Source organism: Hypanus sabinus, chromosome 28 (assembly GCF_030144855.1).
Source record: "Hypanus sabinus isolate sHypSab1 chromosome 28, sHypSab1.hap1, whole genome shotgun sequence".
In the NCBI taxonomy this organism is placed as follows: Eukaryota; Metazoa; Chordata; class Chondrichthyes; order Myliobatiformes; family Dasyatidae; genus Hypanus; species Hypanus sabinus.
In genome coordinates, this window is record NC_082733.1 from 33,268,433 (window position 1) to 33,293,624 (window position 25,192).

Consider the following 25,192-nt stretch of genomic DNA (forward strand, 5'->3'; position numbering starts at 1 on the left):
ATTAAATAAAGCCAGCAGAGACCAAAAAAAAAGAGTTCAACTAGAAATATTTGTACTTTGCATCACAAGAGAACTAAAAAATGTAAAGTTTAGTGTTATCAGATCTAGGTAGGAGGCAGTTTAATAGCAATTTCCTTGAAACAAAAATTCAATCATGTGCATTGAAGAGTCCTTCAAATTAAGGCATTGGGCTTTTAACAACACATGTAACTGTTGTACACCTACATTTAATGGAAATGCAATTAAGTTACTTACTCTTTGGTCAGCAGTGGGCATGATTTCAGCAAGAATCGAGTCAGTGGGGTGTCCTGGAACGTCAGCTCTGGAGGAGCAGTGGGGCTCTTAAGATTCAGACATCTTACAATGATATACAACACTGCAGCTACTGCAGCCAGCTTCATCCCATCAAACATGGCTGGCATTTCTGGAGCAATCCTTACACTTTCGGAGTCTGCCATTATTACCTGTAGGTATTTTTTAAAAAATTGTTTATAGAGTTATTGAGCACTACAACACAGAATCAGGCCCATCAGCCCATCAAATCCATGCCAAGCTGTTATTCTACCTCGTCCCATCAACCCACACCTGAATCCATACCCTTCTCAACCATGTACTTATCCAAACTACTCTTAAATGTTGTGATGAAACCAGCACAACTTCCGCCGGCAGCTCGAACTGGACTCGCTCTATCCTTTGAATGAAGATCCCCCTCAGGTTTCCCTTAAAATAAATTATCTTTCACCCTTAACCTCTTCATCTAGCCTCACCCAACCTCAGTGGAAAGAGTCTGCTTGCAACATCCTGACCTACACCTCTCATGGTATACCTCAAAATGGTTGTTGTGACCCATCTAGTGTGATAGTGTAATGGGTCATGATTGTCACTCTCACTTTCAGCTTCCACTGCTGGCTAGCAGTTTTGCAAAAAGGACAGCAGAATGTGTAAGTCTCTCCCTGCCAGTACATAGCCTCTCCAACAGCAAGCCTCATGTAGCACCTCCTCGCTGGCGACACACGGAAACTTGAACTCCTTTCAGACTCAGGCTACAGAGGATAGGGAGGAGGTCTGATCCCTGCACACGAAGCATGCATGCCCACCAGCGTGTGGACATGCCCTGGTGCTTATGAACCAGATCCCTAGCTATGAGTTAAAAGCCCCATTGCCTTGTGGGCAGCCTTGGGAGAGATGAAGGCTATGGGAATAAACCCAGACAGCAAATCCAGAGCGGATCTAGAGCACCACCCACTACACTACACTAAGGCGGCTGGACATTATTGAAAATTCTTCCAGCAGTTTCTGCAGCCAAGCTGGTGGCAAACCTATTGCTTCATAAACTTTTCTTATGACTACACTGGTGAGGCTGAGGGATCTTGATGACTGGGCATCTCAGGATCTCCATACCTTCCACTCAGGCTTGAGATGATGATCATCACCCATTCTCCTTTGAGGCAGATGAATGCCAACACACCACTCATAATACTGAAACCATAAAAATAGTCCAAATCTTTGAAAAACATTGGCATTATGCTTTAGGTACAAGATTGCTGACTACCCAACTCAAATCAATTTACTTGGTTCTAGTTAATTCAAAATAGTTCCTTAGAAGTGGTCTGTGTGGTGACAGGTGAGAAATGAATACTTAGATGCTGGGAAGAAACAACTACAAAGGAATCAGTTGGATTTGATGAATAAAAGAGATTCCACAGATACTGGAAATCCAAAGCAATGCATTTACAATACTGGTGGACAGGTCTGACAGCATCAATGGAGGGGAACAAAGAGCTGACATTTTGGCTGAAACCCTTCATCAAGACTGCAAAAAGGGAGAAGAAGCCAGGAATAAGAAGGTGGGGGGAAAGGGGAAGGGAAGTAGCTACAGTTACAGAGAGTGATGTGTTGGATTTGATGTTCCCTCACGGATTTCTCCAAAAGAAGCTGCAAAGGGTCATAAATTTAGTCGGCTCCATCTTGGGTACTAGTCTACAAAGTACCCAGGGCATATTCATGGAGCGATAGGTACAGAAGCCTGAAGGCACACACTCAGCAATTCAGGAACAGCTTCTTCCCCTCTTCAATCCAATTCCTAAATGGACATTGATCCTGCGAACACTATCTCACTTATTTAATATGTTACAGTATTTGTTTTTGCATGTTTTTAATCTATTCATTATATGTATACTACATAATTGATTTACTTATATTTTATTATTACTGTTTTTTCTTCTATGTTATGTATTGCATTGAACTGCTGCTACTAAATTAACAAATTTCACAACACATGCCAGTAATAACAAACCTGATTCTGATTCTATACTTAGCCAGCATTTCCCAAGCACAATACTACATACAGTAAATTGAGTCATTCTTTGAGAGGAGAAAATCAAAACAAATTTGTAGACCTGCATATAATTCAATGACAGTTACAGAAAGTTCCTAATGTCTACAATGATACTTCTTCACATTGCAATTTGCTGAGACAAGGCAGTCCATCTTGATTCACAAGATAATTCAATTTGCTCTAAGTGACAGTTATGAACAAGTTATTAGTAATCTTACCAATCTCATGGACCCTAAAAACACTATTCTTCTGTTACATTAGGGGGTTGGTTATTACCTCGAATCAACAATGTTAAAAGCAATCATAGACACATTTCTCGGAGAAGTCCATTTCCATTACATGAGGTTCAAGGATGGATTGGAGTTGCATGGCAGAGGGATTACATAATCTTTAAACCACTTTTCCCATCTTTGCAATAATTCACTTTCATAACACACAGTAAAAATAAGAAAATTTAAAGAGAAACAAGAACTTACCAATTAAGCTAGTCACTTTGATCAAAGGCAAAATCAATCATCAGAATAGTGGTGAAAAAATGGTTCTCTTCAAGTAACAGGATTTGAACTTCTGACTGCCAACCTAGTAAAACAAAAGCTACTTTAATATATGTATAGGCATAAATGGTCTGAGGTTAAAAAGATCTAATAAATTGAAAAAGCAAGGCAATAAATAGGGTTTCACATGAAATTCACATCATGACAAACATACTATTTGCACCTATCAGAAAATAATTCTGTTTTAGATGAATCATGATTAAGACAATCCTTCACGCACTGACTTCTTCACGAAATTTACATTGCTATTTTTAACTCTCAATTATCCCATCAGCTTGTAAATTCTAGCTCCATCTGGAACATCAAAGGTGCTTCTGCTGTGGTTACTCCACCATTGTTCTTGTTGCCAACACCACACACCTCAGGAAAACTGCTCTTGCACACTCATGAATTATTACTGATTTCTTCCATATTTCAAGAATTGAGAGTCCAGTGAAATGCATTATATAATGAGCTATATTTATGGCTTTCTAACAAAAACATGCATTCACAGGGTACCTTTAAAATGGGTACTACTTTAAGTTGAAGTTATATTTAAGCAGAATCGGGGCAGTAGCAGAACTATTGAAAAGACTATTTATAAATGTGAGTCACAAGAGAGGCCAAGAGGAATAGGTCAAAGTTACCTGAAAACACTGACAGAATACGGAAGGGTGTATATTCTAAATAAATATACTGGCACTAAGTATTGAAAGAGGTTGCAATACTGAGGAGCAGTGAGATTGAACAGTTAAGGAAGGCTATCAACATGGAACAGTGGGTCATAAATACAGAAATGCAGTTTTGAATGGTTCTTACGTAGAAATTCATTTTTACGGTAATTAAAGTGAGTAGCACAGATGTATTTGAGAGAAAGCTTAAGGCAGAAAAAATAGTAAGTGGTTGTATTAACAAAGATGAGATGAAGCGAGGTGAGCTGAATCCACGCAGAGTGTTAACACAGACACTTAAACATACAGTGGTGCTAGAAAGTTTGTGAACCTTGTAGAATTTTCTCTATTTCGGACATGATACTTGTTCATTTATTTATTTATTGAGAAAAATGATCCAATTTTTCACGTATTTGTTGGAAAAATTATGTGAGCCTCTGAGGTAATGCCTTCTACAAAAGCTTTTTGGAGTCAGGTGTTCCAATGAATGAGATGAGATAGGAGGTGCGAGTTGCCCCATAAAAAAGACACACAAAGTCAGGTTACAGACATAACCTGCTCTTCTCAAGAAAGATCTGTTTATGTGCACCATGCCTCAATCAAAACAACTTTCAGAGGACCTTAGAAGAAGATTTGTAGAGTTGAATGATGCTGGAAAAGCTACAAAATAATTTCTAAAGAACTGAGTGTTCATCAGTCCACAGTAAGAGAAATTGTCTACAAATGGAGACTACTCTCCCTAGGACTGGGCATCCTGCAAAGATCACAGCAAGAGCACAATGTGCAGTGCTAAAGGAGGTGAAAAAGAACCAAGGGTAACAGCAAAAGACCTGCAGAAATCTCTAGAACTTGCTAAGGTCAGTGTTCATGTGTCCGCTATTAGGAAAACCCTGAACAAGAATGGTGTTCATAGAAGAACACCATGGAGGAAACAGTTGCTCCAAAAACATTGTTGCAAAAGACCACCTGGATATTCTACAACCCTTCTGGGACAGTGTTCTGTGGACAGATGAGACAAAAGAACTTTTTTAGCAAAGATGCACATTGCTACGTTTCGAGGAAAAAGGGCACTGCACACTCACACCAAAACCTCAACCCAACTGTGAAGCATGGTGGAAGGAGCATCATGGTTTGGGCCTGCTTTACCGCCTTAAGGCCTGGACAGCTTAATAGAAGTTGGATAATGCAACAAGACAATGACCCAAAAGACAAGAATAAATCAAAAAAAGAATGGTTTAAAGAGAAGAATATTGTGCTTTGGAATGGCTGAGTCAAAGTCCTGGCCTTAACCCGATAGAACTGCTGTAGAAGGACCTGAAGCAAGCAGTTCATGCAAGGAAGCCCACCAACATCAGAGCATCGAAGCAGTTTTGTAAGGAGAAAAGACCTAAAATTCTTCCAAGCCAATCTGCAGAACTGATCAACAATTAGCATTTCAGTGTTTGGTTGAAGTTAATGCTTCCAAGGGGGTGATACCAGTTACTGAAAGCAAAAGCTCACATACTTTTTCCAACAAATACATGTAATATTGGATAATTTTTCTCAATAAATTAATGAACAAGTATTATGTTTTTTGTGTTACTTGGTTAATTGGGTTCTCTTTATCTAGTTTTAGGACTTGAGTGAAGATCTGATCATACTTTAGGTCATATTTCTGCAGAAATAGAGAAAATTCTACAGAGTCCACAAACTCTATAGCACCATTGTATAAAGCAAGGCTGGTGAATTGCAAGGAGTGTTAAGTCAAGTGGCTAATTCTCTTACAATATAATTTGAGATCATAAGAGTAAAGTACAATTGGCAGACAACAGGGCATATAACAACAAAGCCAATGAGAATGTGGTTGGAATAAAATGGTATATGTGTAAATGCTGATGGTCGACATGGTCTTGGTGGATCAAGGCCCTAATTCCATACTGTACCACATTATGAAAGGACAAGTTTGCACTGATAGACCCCCATCCATTTCCCATGGAAAATGCTGACTCCTTTTCTACTCAGACTTCTCGTTTCCTTCTCCTTCTACTACAATTACTCATCATCCAACTTCACTGTTTATTTTGGGGGTACTTCATCTCAATATTGGCAACTTATTTAAATAGTAAGAAAACTGTTTGCCCTCAACCTGCATGTAGGAAACCACTGAGAAATAAAAGCAGAACTTCAAAGTGTATCACTTCACTTTTCCAAATTGACCTCCATCTGCCAATTCCCACCCAACTCTGCATCCTATGTCCCATTGTAACCCATAACAACCTTCTACACTAACCACAATGCCTCCAACCTCCGTGGCATCTGCAAATTTAGTAATTTACCTCTCCACTTCCAAATCATTTACAAAAAATACATTGAGCAAGGGTCCCAGAATAGATTCCTGTGGAACATCATTAGTCACTAAATAGATCCCTGTGGAACACCATGAGTCATCATTTTATAGATAGCATGTTTCAGGCACTTAAGAAAGAATGGCAGCAAGGAAAGGAAGAACTGCCAAATAAGTACCTCTCATTGATAACCCAAATTCAGTTCCAATTTATAAAAATCCTTAAAATACTTGATTGATTTGGAAATAATTTTTCACACTCCATTTCCATTGCTCTTATTACTTACAGCTTTAGGCCTCAACCGTGACACAATACACTCTTGAACAACACACACAAAATGCTGGAGGAACTCAGCAAGTCAGTGTTTTAGGCCGAGACCTTTCATCAGGAATGATAAAAACAGTGTCAGAAAAACAGAAGAAGAATTTGAGAGGAGGGTGAAGAGTACAAGCTGTCAGGCAATAGGTGAGTGTAGATAAGGGGTAAGATGGGTGGATGGGTGAAAGACGGGGGAATGAAATGGAATAGTCTTTTAACTCCTGAGATGTTCCCTGACCTGACGAGTCATTCCAGCATTTTCTGCTTTTATTTCCGATGCAGCATCTGCATTGTTAAAAAATTTTCATCACGGCATGTTCCAAATGATGAGGGTGCTTAGTGATAGAAGCCACCTTTTTAAGGCAGCACTTCTTGAAGATGTCCTCATGGTGGGGAGTGTTGTGTCCATGATAGAGCTGTCCTGAGTCTACAACCCTCGACAGCCTCTTGCAATCCTGGGCACTGAAGACTCCATACTAGGTTGTGATGCAACCAGTCAAAATGCTCTCAATACATCTATAGAAGTCTTTTTCTCAGTGTGGAGTAAGCTACCAGTGGAAGCAGTAGAAGAGGGTTGTTTACTAACATTTAATAGAAGTTTAGATAAATTATGTGTATGAGAGAGATATGGAGAGTTTTGGTCCAGGTGCAGAAAGACTAAGCAGAAGACTAGGTTGGCATGGGCTAGATGGCTCAAAGAAATTGAAACAGATTAGGTTATTAATCACATGCATATCGAAAAATACAGTAAAATGCATTGTTTGCATTAACAACCAACATAGTCTGAAAGTGTGCTGTGGAAAGCCCACTAGTGTCACCATGCTTCCACGCTGACACAGCATGCCCACAATGTTCAACAGAACTACACACAGGCAATGTACAACAAGGCGAATACAATAACAACAATCCAAACCCTTTCCTACTCTCCAGTGCACGCACAGACCTCCTACCCTGGGTCTTGCCAACCTCAGAGATTACCATCCCTTGTCCTTGGGGCCCAATGACCCCAGTCCTTGACTACAGGGATCGTTGGTCTTCATACTCAGTGCCGGCCAACCAATCCCTGGAAATCACTGCTATTCAACCCTGTAACATTCCGAAATCCAGCTCTTGCCCCTAACTCTGCATTTACTGCCCCTGACCTACAACTCTCTGTGCTCTCTGATCCGAAACCCTAAACTGACCCCTAAATCTCTGTACTGTCCCCAAAGCCAGCCCTACAAACCTAAAGAGCAAAGAACCATGACCTTGACTGACATCACAGCTTGTCACCATCTTAAGCAGGAGAGACTATTTTTATGCTGTCGTGCCCTATGATGCTATTCATGACAAAGTCTGTACACAACCAAATTCCCTGTAAGATATTGAAAACAACACTATGATTAAGCCTGTAGTTAAGCAATTAGAAACACATGTGTAAGGTGAATTAAAAATAAGAAAAATGAATTTTTAACCGATTTTGAATCTCACAAGTGCTTGAAACATCTAGACCAGACATAAAGTAGAATCAGAATTAGGTTTATTATCACTGGCATGTGACGTGAAATTTGTTAACTTAGCAACAGCAGTTCAATGCAATACATAATCTAGCAGAGAGAAACAGAAAGATAAAACATAACAATAAATAAATAAGTAAATCAATTGTGTATATTGAATAGATTTAAAAGAATGTGCAAAAACAGAAATACTGTATATTAAAAAAAGTGAGGTAGTGTCCAAAGCTTCAATGTCAATTTAGTAATCAGTTGGCAGAGGGGAAGAAGCTGTTCCTGAATCACTGAGTACGTGCCTTCAGGCTTCTGTATCTCGTACCGGATGGTAACAGTGAGAAAAGGGCATGCCCAGGGTGCTGGAGGTCCTGAATACACTGCCTTTCTCAGACACCACTCCCTAAAGATGTATAAGCAATATAAACTTTATACCAAGCAAACACCAGTTTCTTCTGAAAATTGCCCACTTCTCTTTGAGTGTAAGAAGAGGAAACATATATTAAGTGAAAGATAACTTCTCATTTGAAAGAGTATTCAATAAATTTTTTTTAAAGTTCAAAGTACATTTATTATCCAAGTATGCATATATTATACAACCTTGAGATTTGTCTCCTTACGAGCAGCCACAAAACAAAGGAACCGAAAAGAATCCATTAAAAAAGATTGTCAAACATCCAATGTGTAAAGAGAGAGAAAAAACAAATTGTGCAAACAATAAAAATAAGCAAATAGCATTCAGAATGGAAGAGAGTCTACAGACACGAAACCCAGCATCACTGCAGCCTGAGCAAGCCACAGCCTCAGTTCAGCAGAGAGCTGTGTAAACGTCACAGAGCAGCAAGCAGAATCGGCCTGACCCTCGCCTCTGGTCCTACACCCTGCCTTTTAAATTGTCCAAACATCAGGTCGTTCCTTGCTGTGGGACCCAAGCCCTGTCGATACGATACGCTCTGGGCCTGGACCTCGCCACCACATTTCAGCTCATACTCGACCTTTCCAAATCCGATGCGTGCTTAGAGCAATCAAACCTCGGGTCTTTCTTTGCTCTTGGTTTTGGTGAACAGGCCTCGCCTGCACTCAGCTCAGCTCTACCTTGAACTGGCTCGTCTACCTCTGCCTTGACTCTGCTTCCCATCCGCTCGCCTTGACTCTGCCTCACCTCCACTGTTTGCGTTGATCGTTTATCAGAAAAAGTGTTATTAATAAAATATTTGTTTGCCACTGATAAGTAGTTGCTGGGTTTCACCATCTTAAACTGTACACCAACAGAGGAACCGGTCTGAACCTACATAGTCAATCATCAATCAGTTTTGTTTCAACAACTTTGTTGTTATCCTGCCAGATATACAAAAATTCTCAAATGAATATTCAATAATCTCTACTACTTCATTACACCAAGATGCACCACTGAACACTGAGGAGATCCTTTCTACCTGTTGCTATAAGACTCTACAACTCCTCCTCCTTAAATACAGGTATACGGTTTCATTGCATATCTGTAGTTTGCACTATTACTTTTTAATGCCCTTTTTGGGGTTTTTTTCATACCTCAATGCTTACATTTTGTATTTTAAAGTATGCATTTCTGACTAAGCAACCTGGCAACAATAACTTCCTTTGGGATAAATAAAGTTTTATCTCATCTTCATCTTATTTTATCTTATACTTGTTTGGTTTTGGACGTGAAACACTGGCTTTGCATATTGTGCTTTGGAAGGGTGTACAGATCAAATATCATTGCTAATGCTGCACTACATCAGGATATTCTATTTATAGTTACAGTTGTTTTAAGAATAAAACATTTAGAGTAATTTCTAAACAAGCATAATGGCTTGAATTGTTTTTTGCCATAACCTAACCCAATTTGTAGCTTGCTAATACTTAAGTTCATTAATGCTTAGAAGCAACTGTTGAAACATTTCACCCAGAGATAGGAATAACAATCTAAAATACAGAAGTCAAACCCCTAGTGTTATACAAATATTTAAAACAAAAATTGCAATACAGAAAGAAAACCCACGTTGCTATTGGCTGCTGTGCAGAGTTTCAACCAAAGTACCTATTCTAATCCTACTCTCCTGCCATTTCCCTCCATCCGTCCAAATGTACCCACTTCTCTTAAATGTTGGTAAAGTTTCTGTTCAATTGCTATGGAGATAAACCACTCCATTCTCATGATAGCTTATACTAAGAAGACAAAACTCTTTCACTTCCTGTTCTCCACCACTTATTTTAAGTAATAAATATATTTAACTCCTGAAATACCTTGCGAGTTCCAAAGATGTTCCCAGCAACAAAAGATCAACACAAGAGATTCAGCAGGTGCTTGTAATTTTGAACAATACACACAATAATGCTAAAGGAACGCAACACGTCAGACAGCATCCATGGAGGGGAATAAACAGTCAACGTTTCAGGCCAAGATCTCTGTGAGATCCTCCAGCATTTTATGTGTGTAGCAACAAATGAATTATGTTTTATTTATCTGAACTTCATTTATTGGTTTCTATTAGCAACTTCTCCTGTGTTACTTTCTACATGCCAGCTGTTTATATCTAAATAACAGATAATATTGATCCCAGAGTCTGCATCAATGCCATTCTACTAACAATCACTTTCTGCATACTAAGCTTACGCTCATCTCATTATAACAGCATCAGATAAACAGATGTACATTCTTGTTTATTCAAGGTCCAAAACTGTTTAAAGTAATTTCCAGTACACAAGTGTAAAGGAGAATGAAATAATCTCACTCCAGTGCAGCATACAACTAACACAAAAAGATAAGGAACACAATAATAATTTAAAATTCACAATAAATATGTAAGGTAGCTTACACATATATATTAACTGTATGTTCAAAAGGTGACATTAGGCACAGGCGTGCCTGTACATAAGGTGACCACATTCTGAAACATTTACTAATAATGGTAACAGTGATAGGTCAGGAAGGTTTTTAAGAAGATACTGTAAAATAATAAAAATGTATTTCCAAATTAGAAGAATTGAAAAAGCTTCTTAAAAAGAGAAATCAACATGCCACAACAACAAATCTCAAGGATGTATTGTGAAAGACTCCATTCCTATGCAAAGCAGATTTCAAAATATATCCATGATACGGTTTACTGCTACTTACAGATTACGCTATATAGCAGCTTGACAGCAGCAATTCTTAGAACTTCAGGAGGAAGCTGTACAAGTCTTATCACCTTTGTACTATAGAGCAGCAAAGATACAATCTGCCGTGAAAGAAGATTCAGATAATAAACACAAGAGACTCTACAGGCACCAGGAATCCACAGCAACACATGAAATGCTGCAGGATCTCAGAAGTTCAGGCAGCATCTACAGAGGGGAATGAACAGTCAATGACTCAGGCTAAAGTTCTTCATCAGGGCACTATATATAGCACTGTGCAAAAGTCTTGGGCACATATATATAGCTAGAGTGCCTGAGACTTTTACACAGTACTATGATAATTTTATGTATTGCACTGTACTGCTGCTGCAAAAAGGATTCATAACATATGTGAGTGATGATAAACCTGATTCTGATCTGGGTCTCTATTGTGGACTGACAATGGGAAGGGTGCAGGTGCCTGGTGTCTCAAGGTTGGGAATGTTTGCACTTGCCCCAAAACTCCTTCTCTGCAACCTGTCCCACACCCTTCCTGTGACACTTCAACCTCACTACTTCCAACATCCTTTGCTCCTGACAGATTTACAAACCTGCTCTCTGCTTCACATTGACAAACACAGTATTGTGCTGGTCTTAGGCAACCTAGCTATATATACATAGTTCCAAAATGTAGAGCCAGTTAGGATCTCGAAGTTAGCAAGTTAATATTAAACAATAACAATGTACAGTGGCTTGCAGAAGTTTGGGCACCCACCCCTGGTCAAAATTTCTGTTACTGTGAATAGCTAAGCGAGTAAAAGATGACCTGATTTCAAAAAGGCATAAAGTTAAAGATGACAGAGAGACAGACAGACAGACATACTTTATGGATCCCAAAGGAAATTAGGTTTCGTTACAGTTGCACTAACCAAGAATATAGTAGAAATATAGCAAAATAAAACCAGAAATAATTAAATGATAATAATTATGCCAAGTGGAAATAAGTTCAGGACCAGCCTATTGGCTCAGACTGTCTGACACTCCGAGGAAGGAGTTGTAAAGTTTGATGGCCACAGGCAGGAATGACTTCCTATGACGCTCAGTGTTGCATCTCGGTGGAATGAGACTCTGGCTGAATGTACTCCTGTGCCTAAACAGTACATTATGGAGTGGATGGGAGACATTGTCCAAGATGGCATGCAACTTGGACAGCATTCTCTTTCCAGACACCACTGTCAGAGAGTCCAGTTCCACCTTGCGAATGAGTTTGTTGATTCTGTAGGTGTCTGCTACCCTCAGCCTGCTGCCCCAGCACACAACAGCAAACAAGGCAGCACTGGCCACCACAGACTCGTAGAACATCCTCAGCATGTTTCTGACACATTTCTTTAATACGTTAAGCAAGATTACTTTTTTATTTCCATCTTTTACAATTTCAAAATGAAAAAGGAAAATGGCCAAAAGCAGAAGCTTGAGCACACTGCATAGTCAGTACTTAGTAACACCTCCTTTGGCAAGTATCACAGCTTGTCAACACTCTCTGTAGCCAGCTAAGAGTCTTTCAATTCCTGTTCAGGGGATTTTCGCCCATTCTTCCTTGCAAAAGGCTTCTAGTTCTGTGAGAATCTTGGGCCATCTTGCATGCACTGCTCTTTTGAGGTCTATCCACAGATTTTCGATGATGTTTAGGTCAGGGGACTATGAGGGCCATGGCAAAACCTTCAGCTTGTGCCTCTTGAGGTAGTCCATTGTGGATTTTGAGGTGTGTTTAGGATCATTATCCTGTTGTAGAAGCCACCTTCTTTTCATCTTCAGCAGTTTTTTTACAGACAGTGTGATGTTTGCTTCCAGAATTTGCTGGTATTTAATTGAATTCATTCTTCCCTCTACCAGTGAAATGTTCCCCATGCCACTGGCTGCAACACAAGCACAAAGCATGATCGATCCAGTCCTGTGGTTAACAGTTGGAGAGGTGCTCTTTTCATGAAATTCTGCACCCTTTTTTCTCCAAACATACCTCTGCTGATTGCGGCCAAAAAGTTCAATTTTAACTTCATCAGTCCACAGGAGTTGTTTCCAAAACGCATCAGGCTTACTTAGATGTTCCTTTGCAAATATCTGACGCTGAATTTTGTGGTGAGAACACAGGAGAGGTTTGCTTCTGATGACTATTGCATGAAGGTCATATTTGTGCAGGTGTCGCTGCACAGTAGAACAGTGCACCACCACTCCAGAGTCTGCTAAATCTTCCTGAAGGTCTTTTTCAGTCAAACGGGGGTTTTGATTTGCTTTTCTAGCAATCCAACAAACAGTTCTCTCAGGAAGTTTTCTTGATCTTCCAGACCTCAACTTGACCTCCATCGTTCCTGTTAACTGCCGTTTCTTAATTACATTACAAATTGAGGAAATGGCTACCTGAAAACGCTTTGCTATCTTCTTATAGCCTTCTCCTGCTTCGTGGGCATAATTTTATTTTAACTTTCAGAGTGCTTGGCGGCTGCTTCGAGAAGCCCATGGCGACTGATTATTGGGACAAGGTTTGAGGAGTCAGGGTATTTATAAAGCTTTGAAATTTGCATCACCTGGCCTTTCCTAACGATGACTGTGAACAAGCCATAACCCTAACAGGCTAATTAAGGTTTGAGACCTTGGCTAAAGTTATCTGTGAGCTCAAATCTCTTGGGGTGCCCAAACTTTTGCATGGTGCTCCTTTCCTTTATTTCACTCTAAAATTGTACAAAACAAAAATAACACACTAATCTTGCTTAAAATGTTGAAAAGAATGTTTCATCTTTACCTTTCTGACTTTTGGAGGTCAGTTCATCTTCTACTCACTTAACTATTCACAGAAATTTTGACTAGGGGTGCCCAAACTTTTGCATGCCACCATATGTGCCTAAGACTTATGCACAGTACTGTAATAGTATTCCAAAGCCAAATGTGGCTTAACATGTAAACATACATTTTTTTTTCCCAACTCCATATTACCATAAGAAAAATGTAGCCCAACTCTATTGGACTTTTTATAAATGGTCTTATCTACATTACCTTTTATGGCCTTATTCTCCACTCAGCAAGATTAAAAACAATTCCCATGCAAGGATGATTATACTCCCCCATTTTTAAAAGCCTAAATGTATTATTTCACATATTTAGCGGCAAGCAACAGTCTAATCATCCTGCTAGTCTGTAGATATCTTCTTGCATTCTTTCATATTAGTGAGCAGTTTTCTTTCTACCTCTCTCCAAACCCACCTCCCTTCACCCACTCTAATTCTCAAATGTTGCTAAAATCAAATACCAGGCTCTAATGTAATTAATGTCAGCTTAACTGTTACCTCCAGATTATTTGTCAATTTAATAACCAACAGCCTTAAGGTGAGAACTTTCATGGTTGATAAACTTTCCCTCAATCTTAAAATCTATTCCTCCAGTTATTTTTCTATCTACAGAACTGGGTCCCCCTTTATTGCAACTTGATGAATCTCTGATGAGATCTTCTTTCTGACATGATTTCTGAGGCTCTGCTCTGGTCCGCCTGGATGTTTATTTTAACTTGTTGAATCCCTGACGGGATCTTCACTCTGCTCTGGACCATCTGAACAATAGAAAATTATACGTAAGGCTGCTGTTCATCAATTACACCTTGGCACTCAACACAATTATCTCAACATTATCAAGCTTCAAAGCCTGGGTCTCTGTTCCTCTCCCTTCAGCTGGATACTCGACTTCCTCACAGGCAGACCTCAACCAGTGAAGATTGGTAACAACATCTCCTCCTCGCTGACAAGTGGACCTCAAGTCTCAATGCTTAGTTCCCTGCTCTGCTCACATATGACTCACAATGCTATATACAAGTTCGCTGACAATAACAGTTATTAGACAAATCACAGGTGATGATGATGAGTCAGCAAGATAGGGCACCTGGTTAAATGGTGCTGCAGCAACAACATCTCTCGCAGTCAGTAGAACTAGAGAGCTGATTGTTGGATTTTAGAAAGGAGAGGAGGGTGAACATGCCCCAATCTACATTGGAGGATCAGTGACAGAGTGAGTTGGCAGCTTTAAATTTCTATGCATTAACCTATCAGACCACCTGTCTAAGCCCGGCACAGATGTAATTACAAATAAGGCACTCAAGCACTTTTACTTTCTTAGGAGATTAAGAAGGTTTTGCTTGTAACTGAACACTAACAATTGTAGCTAAACTCTTTGTTTCTCAATACTGCTTTCCCATTTACCTGCTATAACCTTTACATCAGCCTAAAAAATATTCAACAGCTGCTTCCATCACCCTTAAAAAAAGTTCGAATGACTCATGACCCTCAGAGAAAACGGCACCTCACACATGCCTTAAATTGGTAATGTTTTTTTTTAAAACAATGACCATAGTTCTAGATTGTCTCATAAATGGAAATACACTTTCTATGTCTAACCTATCAGAATCTTCAGGATCTTGAACCTTTCATTCAAATCACCTCACACTCTTCTGAACACATAGCCTATTTTTCCAGCCTTTTCTTATAAAACAAAAAGCCCGTACCAGATATTTCTCAAGTAAATTTCTCAAGTAATTTCTCAAGTTTACTGAAAGACCTCCAAAGTATTAACAATATTTTTTTACACTGGGATAAACAAGAAATGTATTGATCTGCATCAAGCTCATCAGAACAATTGAAAGAAATCACAAGCATTGAAACACAAAAATACAAAAATGATTCCTGATGAAGGGTCACGGCCCAAAACGTTGGCTACTCTTTTCTCACGGATGCTGCCTGACCTGCTGAGTTCTTCCAGCATTGCGTTCATATTCTCACAAGCATTGAGACCCAAGGAGCTCTTTGCAGTGGTGAAGTTTGCTATAATGTTGATCACCACTTGCAATATTCTTGTGGGGATCTCAAACTGAGATACTACTGGTGAACCATACCTTAAATGCAATTATGCCAGAGATTTCCAAATTACACATATGGGACTTGAAGACTAAGGCTACCCAAGAGACAGCTTAGCTCCAACAGCTGCACTCTTAACAAAAGCAAAGAAAGATGGAGATCATGTCAATATTTCTCTTACCAGACAATCGGGGCAAATTCATAAAGCACTTCCCTTCTTAAAGTTACCTTGGCTATATTATAAAATTGTAGAGGCCATTGTCATTGAGCTATTGGAATCTTTTCCTTTCTTGTTATTCAAAGAGTTCCACAACCTTGCTTGTTCCTCCCATAACCCACTTTTTTCCCTCTTTTCAATTTTATGTTAAATTCCCTTTTGCAAATTGCTATCAATTTCGTATCAATTTTTCAGGGAGTGAATCCCAGATCATAACTTGCAAAATCTCCTTGTTGTTTTGGAAAAACGCATTAAGTCTTTGATTTAAAACTGAAAAGCTGGAAATACTCAGCAGGTTAACCAGCATCATCGGTACAGAAAAACATAAGTGATGCTTCAAGTCAACAACTAGTTATTCTAAATTAATTATTTGTGCAGATTTCATTGATTATCCTGAGAAAGGAAACAAGATTCCCTTGTTCACTCTAATTTAAACCTTCCATAACTTGACCAAGTTCTAAAAATCGCTTATTGCCATCCTGTGCATTATGAACAATACTTCCAGCTTTTATAAGTACTCATTATATGTGGTATCATTCTGGTAAACGTCAAGATCTTCTTATAAGACTTTGGCTTTGTTCCTGAAGTGTAGTACATTAGTGCTAGACAAAATATCCCAAGTGCCTCTATAAAGGTTTAAATCCCCAAGAAAGTAATTTTCCTTCCAAGCAAACAACTTCAAGAAACCACTCACAAATATTATTGCAAGCTGCATTGCACTTTACAGTACACAGTTTAGAACATAGTACATTCATGCTTGATTCATCACTTTAACAGGCCAAGTTGCCTGATCATATCACTTTGCATACACAAAGTGAAACCTTTCAAATAGAAACTAACCAATTACTAAAGAGTTTACTTTTCCAATAATTCTGGTGCTTATATGCTTTTCTGTACTCCAGAAGACTATCTTCTGGATACTGGTCTTCCAGAATCAATTCAGGAAAAAAAACTAGGAAAAGAAATCAAATGCGCAAGGGAATAAAAAATCATCAAGAGAATTTCCAATGTAAAATTTAAAACTAAAAGATATTTCTTCAAAAGCTCTTTCCACAATTCAACACATAGAAATCCAAGTACTTTAGTAATATGTCACACATTACATATTGTTCTTAGTTATCAATTACAACTTTCAACTGGAAAGCAACTTCCTTATCAAACTGCCACATAAATTTTCCCATCTCCAAATGTTCCACCTAATAATATTTACTAAATGACTAAAAAATTGATTTGCTGTCCTAAAGTCACTGTGGGATATCGATTATGCTGTGTACAATTCATAGAGGTCAAGAATCTCCTACAACACCGACATAAAATTCATTAGTCAGCATATGCAAATCTCTTTGAAGAGATTAGTGCAGTGAAATATAACGTAATCATTGCTAACAATAGATATTTACAAATAATTCCAAGACTCATATCTAATTTCAGGTTTCATTTGATAATACCAACTGGAAATTTCACTCCTGTAATCTGAGAAACAGCCAAAGATCAAACTGTGGATGTAACACAGGCTAGACAGAATGCTAAAGGCAACAAATTTTAAATTAATTGGCCTCAAAACAAGAAACTGGCACCTACCCAAGGTGGACACACTGAACAGCTACAAAATCAACTAACAAGTATTCTTCCAAAAATATTAAATATTGATTGGAAATGTAAATGGAACTCTAAAACTAAACATAAATACTTCACAAAGGACGATGGGCCAGAAGTGTTGCTCTAAAGAGTTGCTGGTAAGACTGAAAACAATTACTAGAACAATATTCACTTTGAAATTCCTGTTTGGAGATGAAGGTTCACAAATGTTCCTCTACAGTGAAATATCAAACTCAGTGCAGAGTTCACACCACATTGGACAACAGGAATTCTGTTGTGGCATAAAAAGTAGGTAAAGCTAGTGGACTGGACCAAGCTGCTTGCCAGCTATCTTCAGCCATTAGCAGTTTAGTTTGTTTCTATCGACTGTGCACTCTCAAACAAATACGGAAGTCCAATGCAATCACTCCTTCAATTGTTGAACTCACCAGTGAGCCCAAGGACAAAGCAAAGACAACATCCCTAATCAATGGAAATGGTTTATTTATATCACATCTAAGATTTAGATTTTTAATACTTTTACAGTGTCAATTTATTAAATACATTTAGAACGTAGAACATAGAAAAACTACAGCACAATACAAGCCCTTTGGCCCACAATGCTGTGCTGAACATGTACTTACTTTAGAAATTATCTAGGGTTACCCATAACCCTCTATTTTTCTAAACTCCATTTACATATCCGGGAGTCTTTTAAAAGACCCTATCGCATCTGCCTCCACCACCATCGCTGGCAGCCCATTCCATGCACTCACCACTCTGTGTAAAAAACTTATCCCTGACATCTTCTCTGTACCTACTTCCCACCTTAAAACTGTGCCCACTCATGATAGCCATTTCAGCCCTGGGAAAAAGCCTCATACTATCCACATGATCAATGCCTCTCATTATCTTATACACCAAATACATCTCATACCTTTAATAGTTTTTAGATATCTATGATTAAAGCATTTTACAGCAGTGATCTTCAAAATATGCTGTGTAGTCCTGAGATAAAGCTGCAGTGGTGCACCTCCCAAGACTGAGTTACCTCTCAGAACTCACTCCACCTTAAAGGATAGCTCTCAGATGTGAAGATTAAAGTGTGAACTCCTACACATGCAAAAATGCCAATTGCAGTAGGTGCCTTGCCCAGGGAGCAGGCTGGATGGCACAACAGAGATCTGAACATACAAGGCACTTAGGGCAAAGGAAAGTGACAGATGATTCAAAGACATTATGGGAAACAGTAAGATGGCTGATGATATATTTTCTCTTTGCTCTCTAGAAACTGCAACATACTCTGGATTTAAAGCAGGATTGTAAGATATTCCTGCCAGTAAAAATTAAATTCCCAATCTTAAATGCATACCCAGCTGACACACGGCATTTAAGTTAATGAAAAAAACAAGATATGTTTAAGTACGCTCGGCATTTTTACACACCACACAAGCAACAATGTACAAAACAGCAGCAAGTTACTGACAAACAAAACACCATCAGTGGTTAAAAAATGTTGTAAATAAATTATTCTGCAATGATCCCAAGGACAATTATGAATACTAAATAATTTTTTAATACTGTTGCAGTTCAAACCATTGGACAGCAGAAGAATTTCTTCCACTTAATTTCAGTCATTATTAAATAGAGAATATTTTTGTTTATTAATAAAATCAATGTAAAGACTATAAACAGGTTGAAGGACACTTGTAAATCCATTCACTTAGTTTTTAATTCATTTGAACATTCTTGTGGTAAACATTTTAATTGTGAATGTTCTACAATGAAAAATATGCAGTGAAAACAGTTTTCGGGTCAGCACACAAAAGGACTTACATGACAGATGAAACCGTTTGAGCTACAACTGCAGTTAAATCATCGCCTGCAGAATTGTAATTATGAGTATAGCATCTACATCAGCATAAAGCAACAAAATAAAATTTTATCTGGCAATTCAAAAGAGTCTGAATTCAAAAATAACAAAAATAAATCTCATCATCACCTCTCAAGGGCATCTCCGCAAAGGTGATATATGCTGGCCTTGTTACCAATGCTTAAGTCTTAAGATTGAAATGCAGAGCGTCATGAATTCAAAGCCATGCACACAATGCATGAATTTCTTGATACCATGAGGTTCATAATTTTATACCAAGTACGGTATTATAAAATTCACACCAATGAATTCCAGATTACAGTCAAATATTTTATGACAAATGTGATACACAAGCTGATCATATTCATGTGTAATCCTTTTCGAAAAGCTTATATACTACAAATAAACTCTTCTCAGTTTTCCAGCGGGGTACAAGTATCGATTTTAACAACACTTGGATGACAAACTCTACCATCTTCATCAGGAATGATGCCTGGACATGACTGTCCGTATTTATACCTGCGTAGTCCATCCTTCAAATTGGTTAGTCCTCATCCACACAAAATGCTATGCTGGAGATACTCAGCAGGTCAAGCAGCATCTATGCAAAAAAAGTACAGTCGGCGTTTCGGGCTGAAGGGTTTTGTGCCATTGATATCAATCCTATCGTTATTGCGAATGCAAGCATCTGTTACCGCCAATTTCTCTGTCGGTCGCCGCCTTCTGTGGTGTTTTTGGGACTGCCTGGTAAAGGAAACTACTTAATTAAAATTAGAGGAAAAGAATTTTAACAAAGACAAAGGTCTCGATCCAAGTAGGAACTGGAATTTGATTTTAAGCAAGGTGGGAGAGCAGAAACCTGACTGGATGAGGACTAACCAATCGAGGGGAACAGATCTTGAGTGTATAAATACCACCAGACTAGGCATGGCCAGGCATCATCCCTGATGAAAATGGCAGAGTTTATCAATGAAATGCTGGTTATAGTCAATACCTGTACCCGACAGGAAGCCCGAGAAGAATTTATTCATCATATATACCAGAAAAGCACTGGATCTTCTTTCAGCTTATCTATCAAAGGGAGTGATTATGGAAACCGTTCAAAATTAAAAGAAACATTTTCAGTGAAATAAAAGTTAATTGATCCACAATCTTGTGAAAAGGTTTCTGCTTATATAAAACATCCGAAATCCAGTATCTTGGATTCCATTCCATAAGAAAAATATTTAAACCAAAAAGTTATCACCCAAACTGCAGACACTTACATAGCAAACACGAGGAAATCTGAAGATGCTGGAAATTCAAACAACAACACACACAAAATGCTGGTAGAACACAGCAGGCCAGGCAGCATCTACAGGGAGAAGCGCTGTCGACGTTTCAGGCCGAGACCCTTCGTCAGGACACCTACATAGTCCATTTTGTTATGCATATTTGTTTGAATGCAGAATGTGGTTTACCCTGTTGCAACAGAAGCCAAATATAAAATTCCCCTATTGATGTAATATCCAAAAGGCAATAGAATAGCTGATATGATGGACCCTTAAAACTATTTCACAGAGTTTTAGTTTAATAACATACATCTAAATATTTGATAAATAGTAGATATTTGTAACACTTTTAGTAAAGTTATTTCACACAGGAACCTCAAAAGTATTGAAAGCAAGTAAAAAGAAACATCCCCACAAGTTGACTTTTAAGTAGGTACAGTGATATTTTCCTCATTGGTACAACTTTCTCAAAGGTTGTGTACTCAATCAAAAACTAAGGAGCAGCTTTAATTAAAGTCAACTGAATCCTCACAGTCTAAGTACTACAGCCAGTGTAATCACTGAGAAAAAGCATCTTTCTCATCTGTCTAACTTAAAAGTAAAATTCCACCAACAGATGGACGGAAGAGAGAGACCAGATTGATCACTGAGGAACATTATCTACCCCATGCTCCATTTATCAGTCAGAATTACATCAGAGGCTGGTGAATGCAATGAACCACTGCAGGTTGGCAACTTCCAATTCTGTGCTTGACTCTCCAGAAATAGGATGGGTCGAATGTAAAACACAGCAGGCTTCCAATGGCAATTCAATTATTGCTTCAAATAGCCAGGAATGCCATAGCAAACAGTAATGAACATTCAGACTGTGGCCTTAACTTCCTTCAGCACTGAAATGGAGACTTTTTTGCCTTCTCAGGTGCTGGGAGGCAAAGGATGCTGACTGCAGAAATAAGGAAGGGAAGGGGAAGTGGGGTGATGAGAGGAAGAGGGGATGCTTAATGCAGGAACACAGGATGACAGATGGGGATGATTGAGGGTGGAGGGACAACTGGACAGGGGATGAAGGCATGTAGGATGGAAGCAACATCAGGGGGAGGGGGGTGACTGACGGAGGGGAAGAGGGGGACTGGCAGGATGGGAAGGGGCAACTTATGGGGTTTAAAGAGGCGAATGATGGGGGTGGGAAGAGGGTGACCAACAGGGGCCAGAAGAGGAACTGTCTGGGAGGGAAAGAGGTGACTGATGGGGAAGGGAGTGGTTGACTGGCAAGGGGAAGCAGGTGTCTGATTGGGGGAAAGGGGTGACTGATGGTGGAGGAGAAAGGGTGACTGACAGGGGAGGAGTGACTGAGGGGGTAGCGGAGGGGGGGGAAGGCAGTGACTGACACGGAAGGGGTGGCTGATGGGGGGGGGGGGGCTGACTGACCGAAGGGGAAGGCTGACTGATGAGGGAAAGGGGATTTCTGACAGGAGGGGAAGGGGGTGACTGATTGGGGGAAGGGGTTAAATAAAAGGGGTGGGAAGGGGGTGACCGATCAGAGGGAGAGGGGAGAGAGGGGAAGGGAGGTGATTGACGAAGGAGGGGAAGGGATGACTAACGGGGGAGGGGAAGCGGGCGGAAGGGGTGACCGACCGGGGAGTTGGAAGGAGTGGATGGCCGATTGGTGGGGGGGGGGGGGGGGTGTGGAGAGGGTGACTGACAGAGGATAGGGTAATTGGTGTGAGTGTCAGGGGTAGGAGTTGATTATTGAGGGAGGGTGAAGAGTGAAGAGAGAAAGGTACTGGCCGGCGGCTGCAGGAAGGGAAAGGCCGGCCGGCAGCTGACGGGGTGGTGTAATACCGGCGCTTCCTACTCCTGAAAATCGCAGGCCAGCGCCCACACTCCGACTGCATCCATTTGTCCTCCACAGGGACACCACCCGCTCCCACCCTTTCATTTCCCCATCTCCCCTCACATTACAGCACTTTCCTCACCTCTGAGCCCAGACACCACCGAACAACTCCTCTCCGCCTGGCAATGACCTAGTCCCGCCCAACGGGCACCACTCACCGTCATTGGCCTGAACTTCCCATAATCCCGCCTCCATCGCCCAATTCTGAATAACCATTGGTCATTGCGGAAGCCCGTCGACCCGCTACCGAGCTTCCTACGCGTCCCTTGTCCTAGTTACGTCACAAGTATAGGTCTAGCTTCCTGCCTCCATCTCCCTATTTGCCGCACGTCACCCATAGGAGGCAACACGATACTGATGATTGACAATGCAGTCAACCAATGCCTGGAAACCTCCATCAAAGCAAAAGTATCGTAAAAATTAAAAGAGTAATCAGTGGGAACTTCTTATTAAGTTAAGACAGAGTTAACAATTCAATTCTGAAATAAATCAGAATTACTGGAAATGCTGAACATTTAGGACAGAATTTTTCATAACTGTCTACGGTATTTACAATGGATTATCATTATGGCCACACTGATTAAATTGTATACCTGAAGTATTTATGTTCCTTTTCCAACAATCACAAAGGAGGCCATTTGCCCTGTTGACTCTTATGCAGTTGTGTCAATCCAATTTTCCCCACTTATTTCAGAATCAGAATCAAGTTCTGGATGAGCCCAATCTGTCTAACAGGATCTTTGGTGGGAAAGTAACTGCTGCAAATGTTTTGGGTTGAAATCCTGAAGAATGTGCAAGATCCACACAGACAACAGGATTGAACCTAGGTCGTGGAAGTTGTGAGACTGTGGTATTATTTGGTCCTCAGTAATCTATGCCTCAGTTAGATAATAGTTCAACAGAAGCACTTGAACCTTAAACACTAACTTTGACATATACGGATCGGCACCTTTAATATAGCAAAAATTCACCACAATCATTAACAAATGTGCTTATTTAAGCAAATAAAATTAACACAAGGATACATGGCTGATGTCCTAATGCTTGGAGAAACATTTAGTCTTTAAAGAGCTTGTGGCAGGAAAATAGCTGTAAAGAAGTAAAGAGATTTTGAAAGGGAATTACAAATCCTAATACCCTGATACCTGAAGGCAACAATTAAAATTGGGGGTCATTCATTCATTATGTGCCATGTTGTATAATGTGGACGAGTCTGGTCTTTCCATAACCATGATTGTTCTTGACAAATTTTTCTGCAGAAGTGGTTTGCCATTGCCTTCTTCTGGGCAGTGTCTTTACCCTAGCCATTATCAATACTCTTCAGAAATTGTCTGCCGGGCATCAGTGGTCACATAACCAGGACTTGTGATGTGCACCAGCTGCTCATACAACCATCCGCCACCTGCTCCCATGGCTTCACGTGACCCTGATTGGGGAGGGAGGTGCTAAGCAGGTACTATACTTTGCCCAAGGCTAGCGGAGAGAAGGATCACCATACACCTACTTCGGTAGAGAAATATCTCCACCACACCACCCAAAATCTGGGTTGTTGAGGCCAAATTTGAACATGTTAAAGGGGAGCAAACAGTGAAAAAAAATCTGAATTCTAATGAAGACACTTTTTAAGTAATTGGTGATTGGTTTATTGTTGCCTCATGTACTGAAGTACAGTGAAAGGTTTTATTCTGCATGCCTGCATGCCTTCCCTACAGATTCCTTTTTCCTCCTTCTATTCCTCTTTTACACAATTTATTCACACAATTTATTCATTTTTGTGACTTATAGTGATTCTTGTATCTTACTCACAAGATCACAATACAAAGGAGCAGATGTAGGCCATTCGGCACTCCACCGTGAGTTAAACTACTCTTCCATCTAATTCCAGTTTCTGGCTTTTTTCCTATATCTCTTGATACCTTGACTAATTAGATACCTATCAATCTCCTCCTTAAACATCCTCAATGATTAGGCCTCCACAGCTGTATGTGGCAATGAATTCCATAAATCCATGACCCTCTGGCTAAAAAAGTTTCTCTTCATCTCTGTTTTAAATGGGTACCCTCTAATTCTAAGACTGTGACCTCTTGTCATTGACTTACCCACCAAGGGAAACAGCCTTTTCACATCTACTCTGTCCATGCTTTTCATCATTCAAAATGTTTCTATGAGATCCCCTCTCATTCTTCTATACTCTAATGAATACAATCCAAGTGCTGACAAATGCTCCTCATATGTTAGTCCCTGCATTCCAGGAATCATCCTAGTGAATCTCCTCTGAACTCTCTCCAACATCAGCACATCTTTTCTAAGATAGGGGGCCCAAAACTGCACACAATATTCTAAATGGGGTCTCACCAGTGCCCACTAGAGCCTCATCAACAACTCCTTACTCTTATACACTATTCCTCTTGAAATGAATGCCAAAATAGCATTTGCTTTCCTTACTGCCGATCCAACCTGGTGGTTAACCTTTAGGGTATCCTGCACTAAGACCCCCAAATCCCTTTGCACTTCCAATTTTTGAATTTTATCCCCATCTAAATAATAATCTGCCCGATTGTTTCTTCTTCCAAAATGTACAACCGTACATTTCTCAACATTGTATCTCATCTGCCATTTCTTTGCCCACTCTCCTAAACTGACCAAGTCTCTCTGCAACCTTTCCATTTCTTCAAC

The 25,192-nt window shown here is 39.7% G+C and overlaps 1 protein-coding gene across 2 annotated transcripts in view; it reads right to left on the reverse strand.

Annotated features, from left to right (window-relative positions):
- Nucleotides 1-22,657, reverse strand: part of LOC132382567 (monoacylglycerol lipase ABHD2-like) — an 85,724-nt gene extending 63,067 nt beyond the window's left edge. The window contains exons 1-4 of one of the 2 annotated variants that reach the window (XM_059952897.1): nt 22,599-22,657; nt 2,815-2,917; nt 1,402-1,479; nt 256-464 (exon numbers count right to left, since the gene is read on the reverse strand). In XM_059952897.1, coding sequence (XP_059808880.1) covers nt 256-464; nt 1,402-1,437 — 245 coding nt within the window. In that variant the 5' untranslated portion in view covers nt 1,438-1,479; nt 2,815-2,917; nt 22,599-22,657. The remainder of the gene's footprint in view (nt 1-255; nt 465-1,401; nt 1,480-2,814; nt 2,918-22,598) is intronic. The other variant, XM_059952898.1, reaches the window with a different exon arrangement.
- Between the last annotated feature and the right edge of the window lie 2,535 nt (nt 22,658-25,192).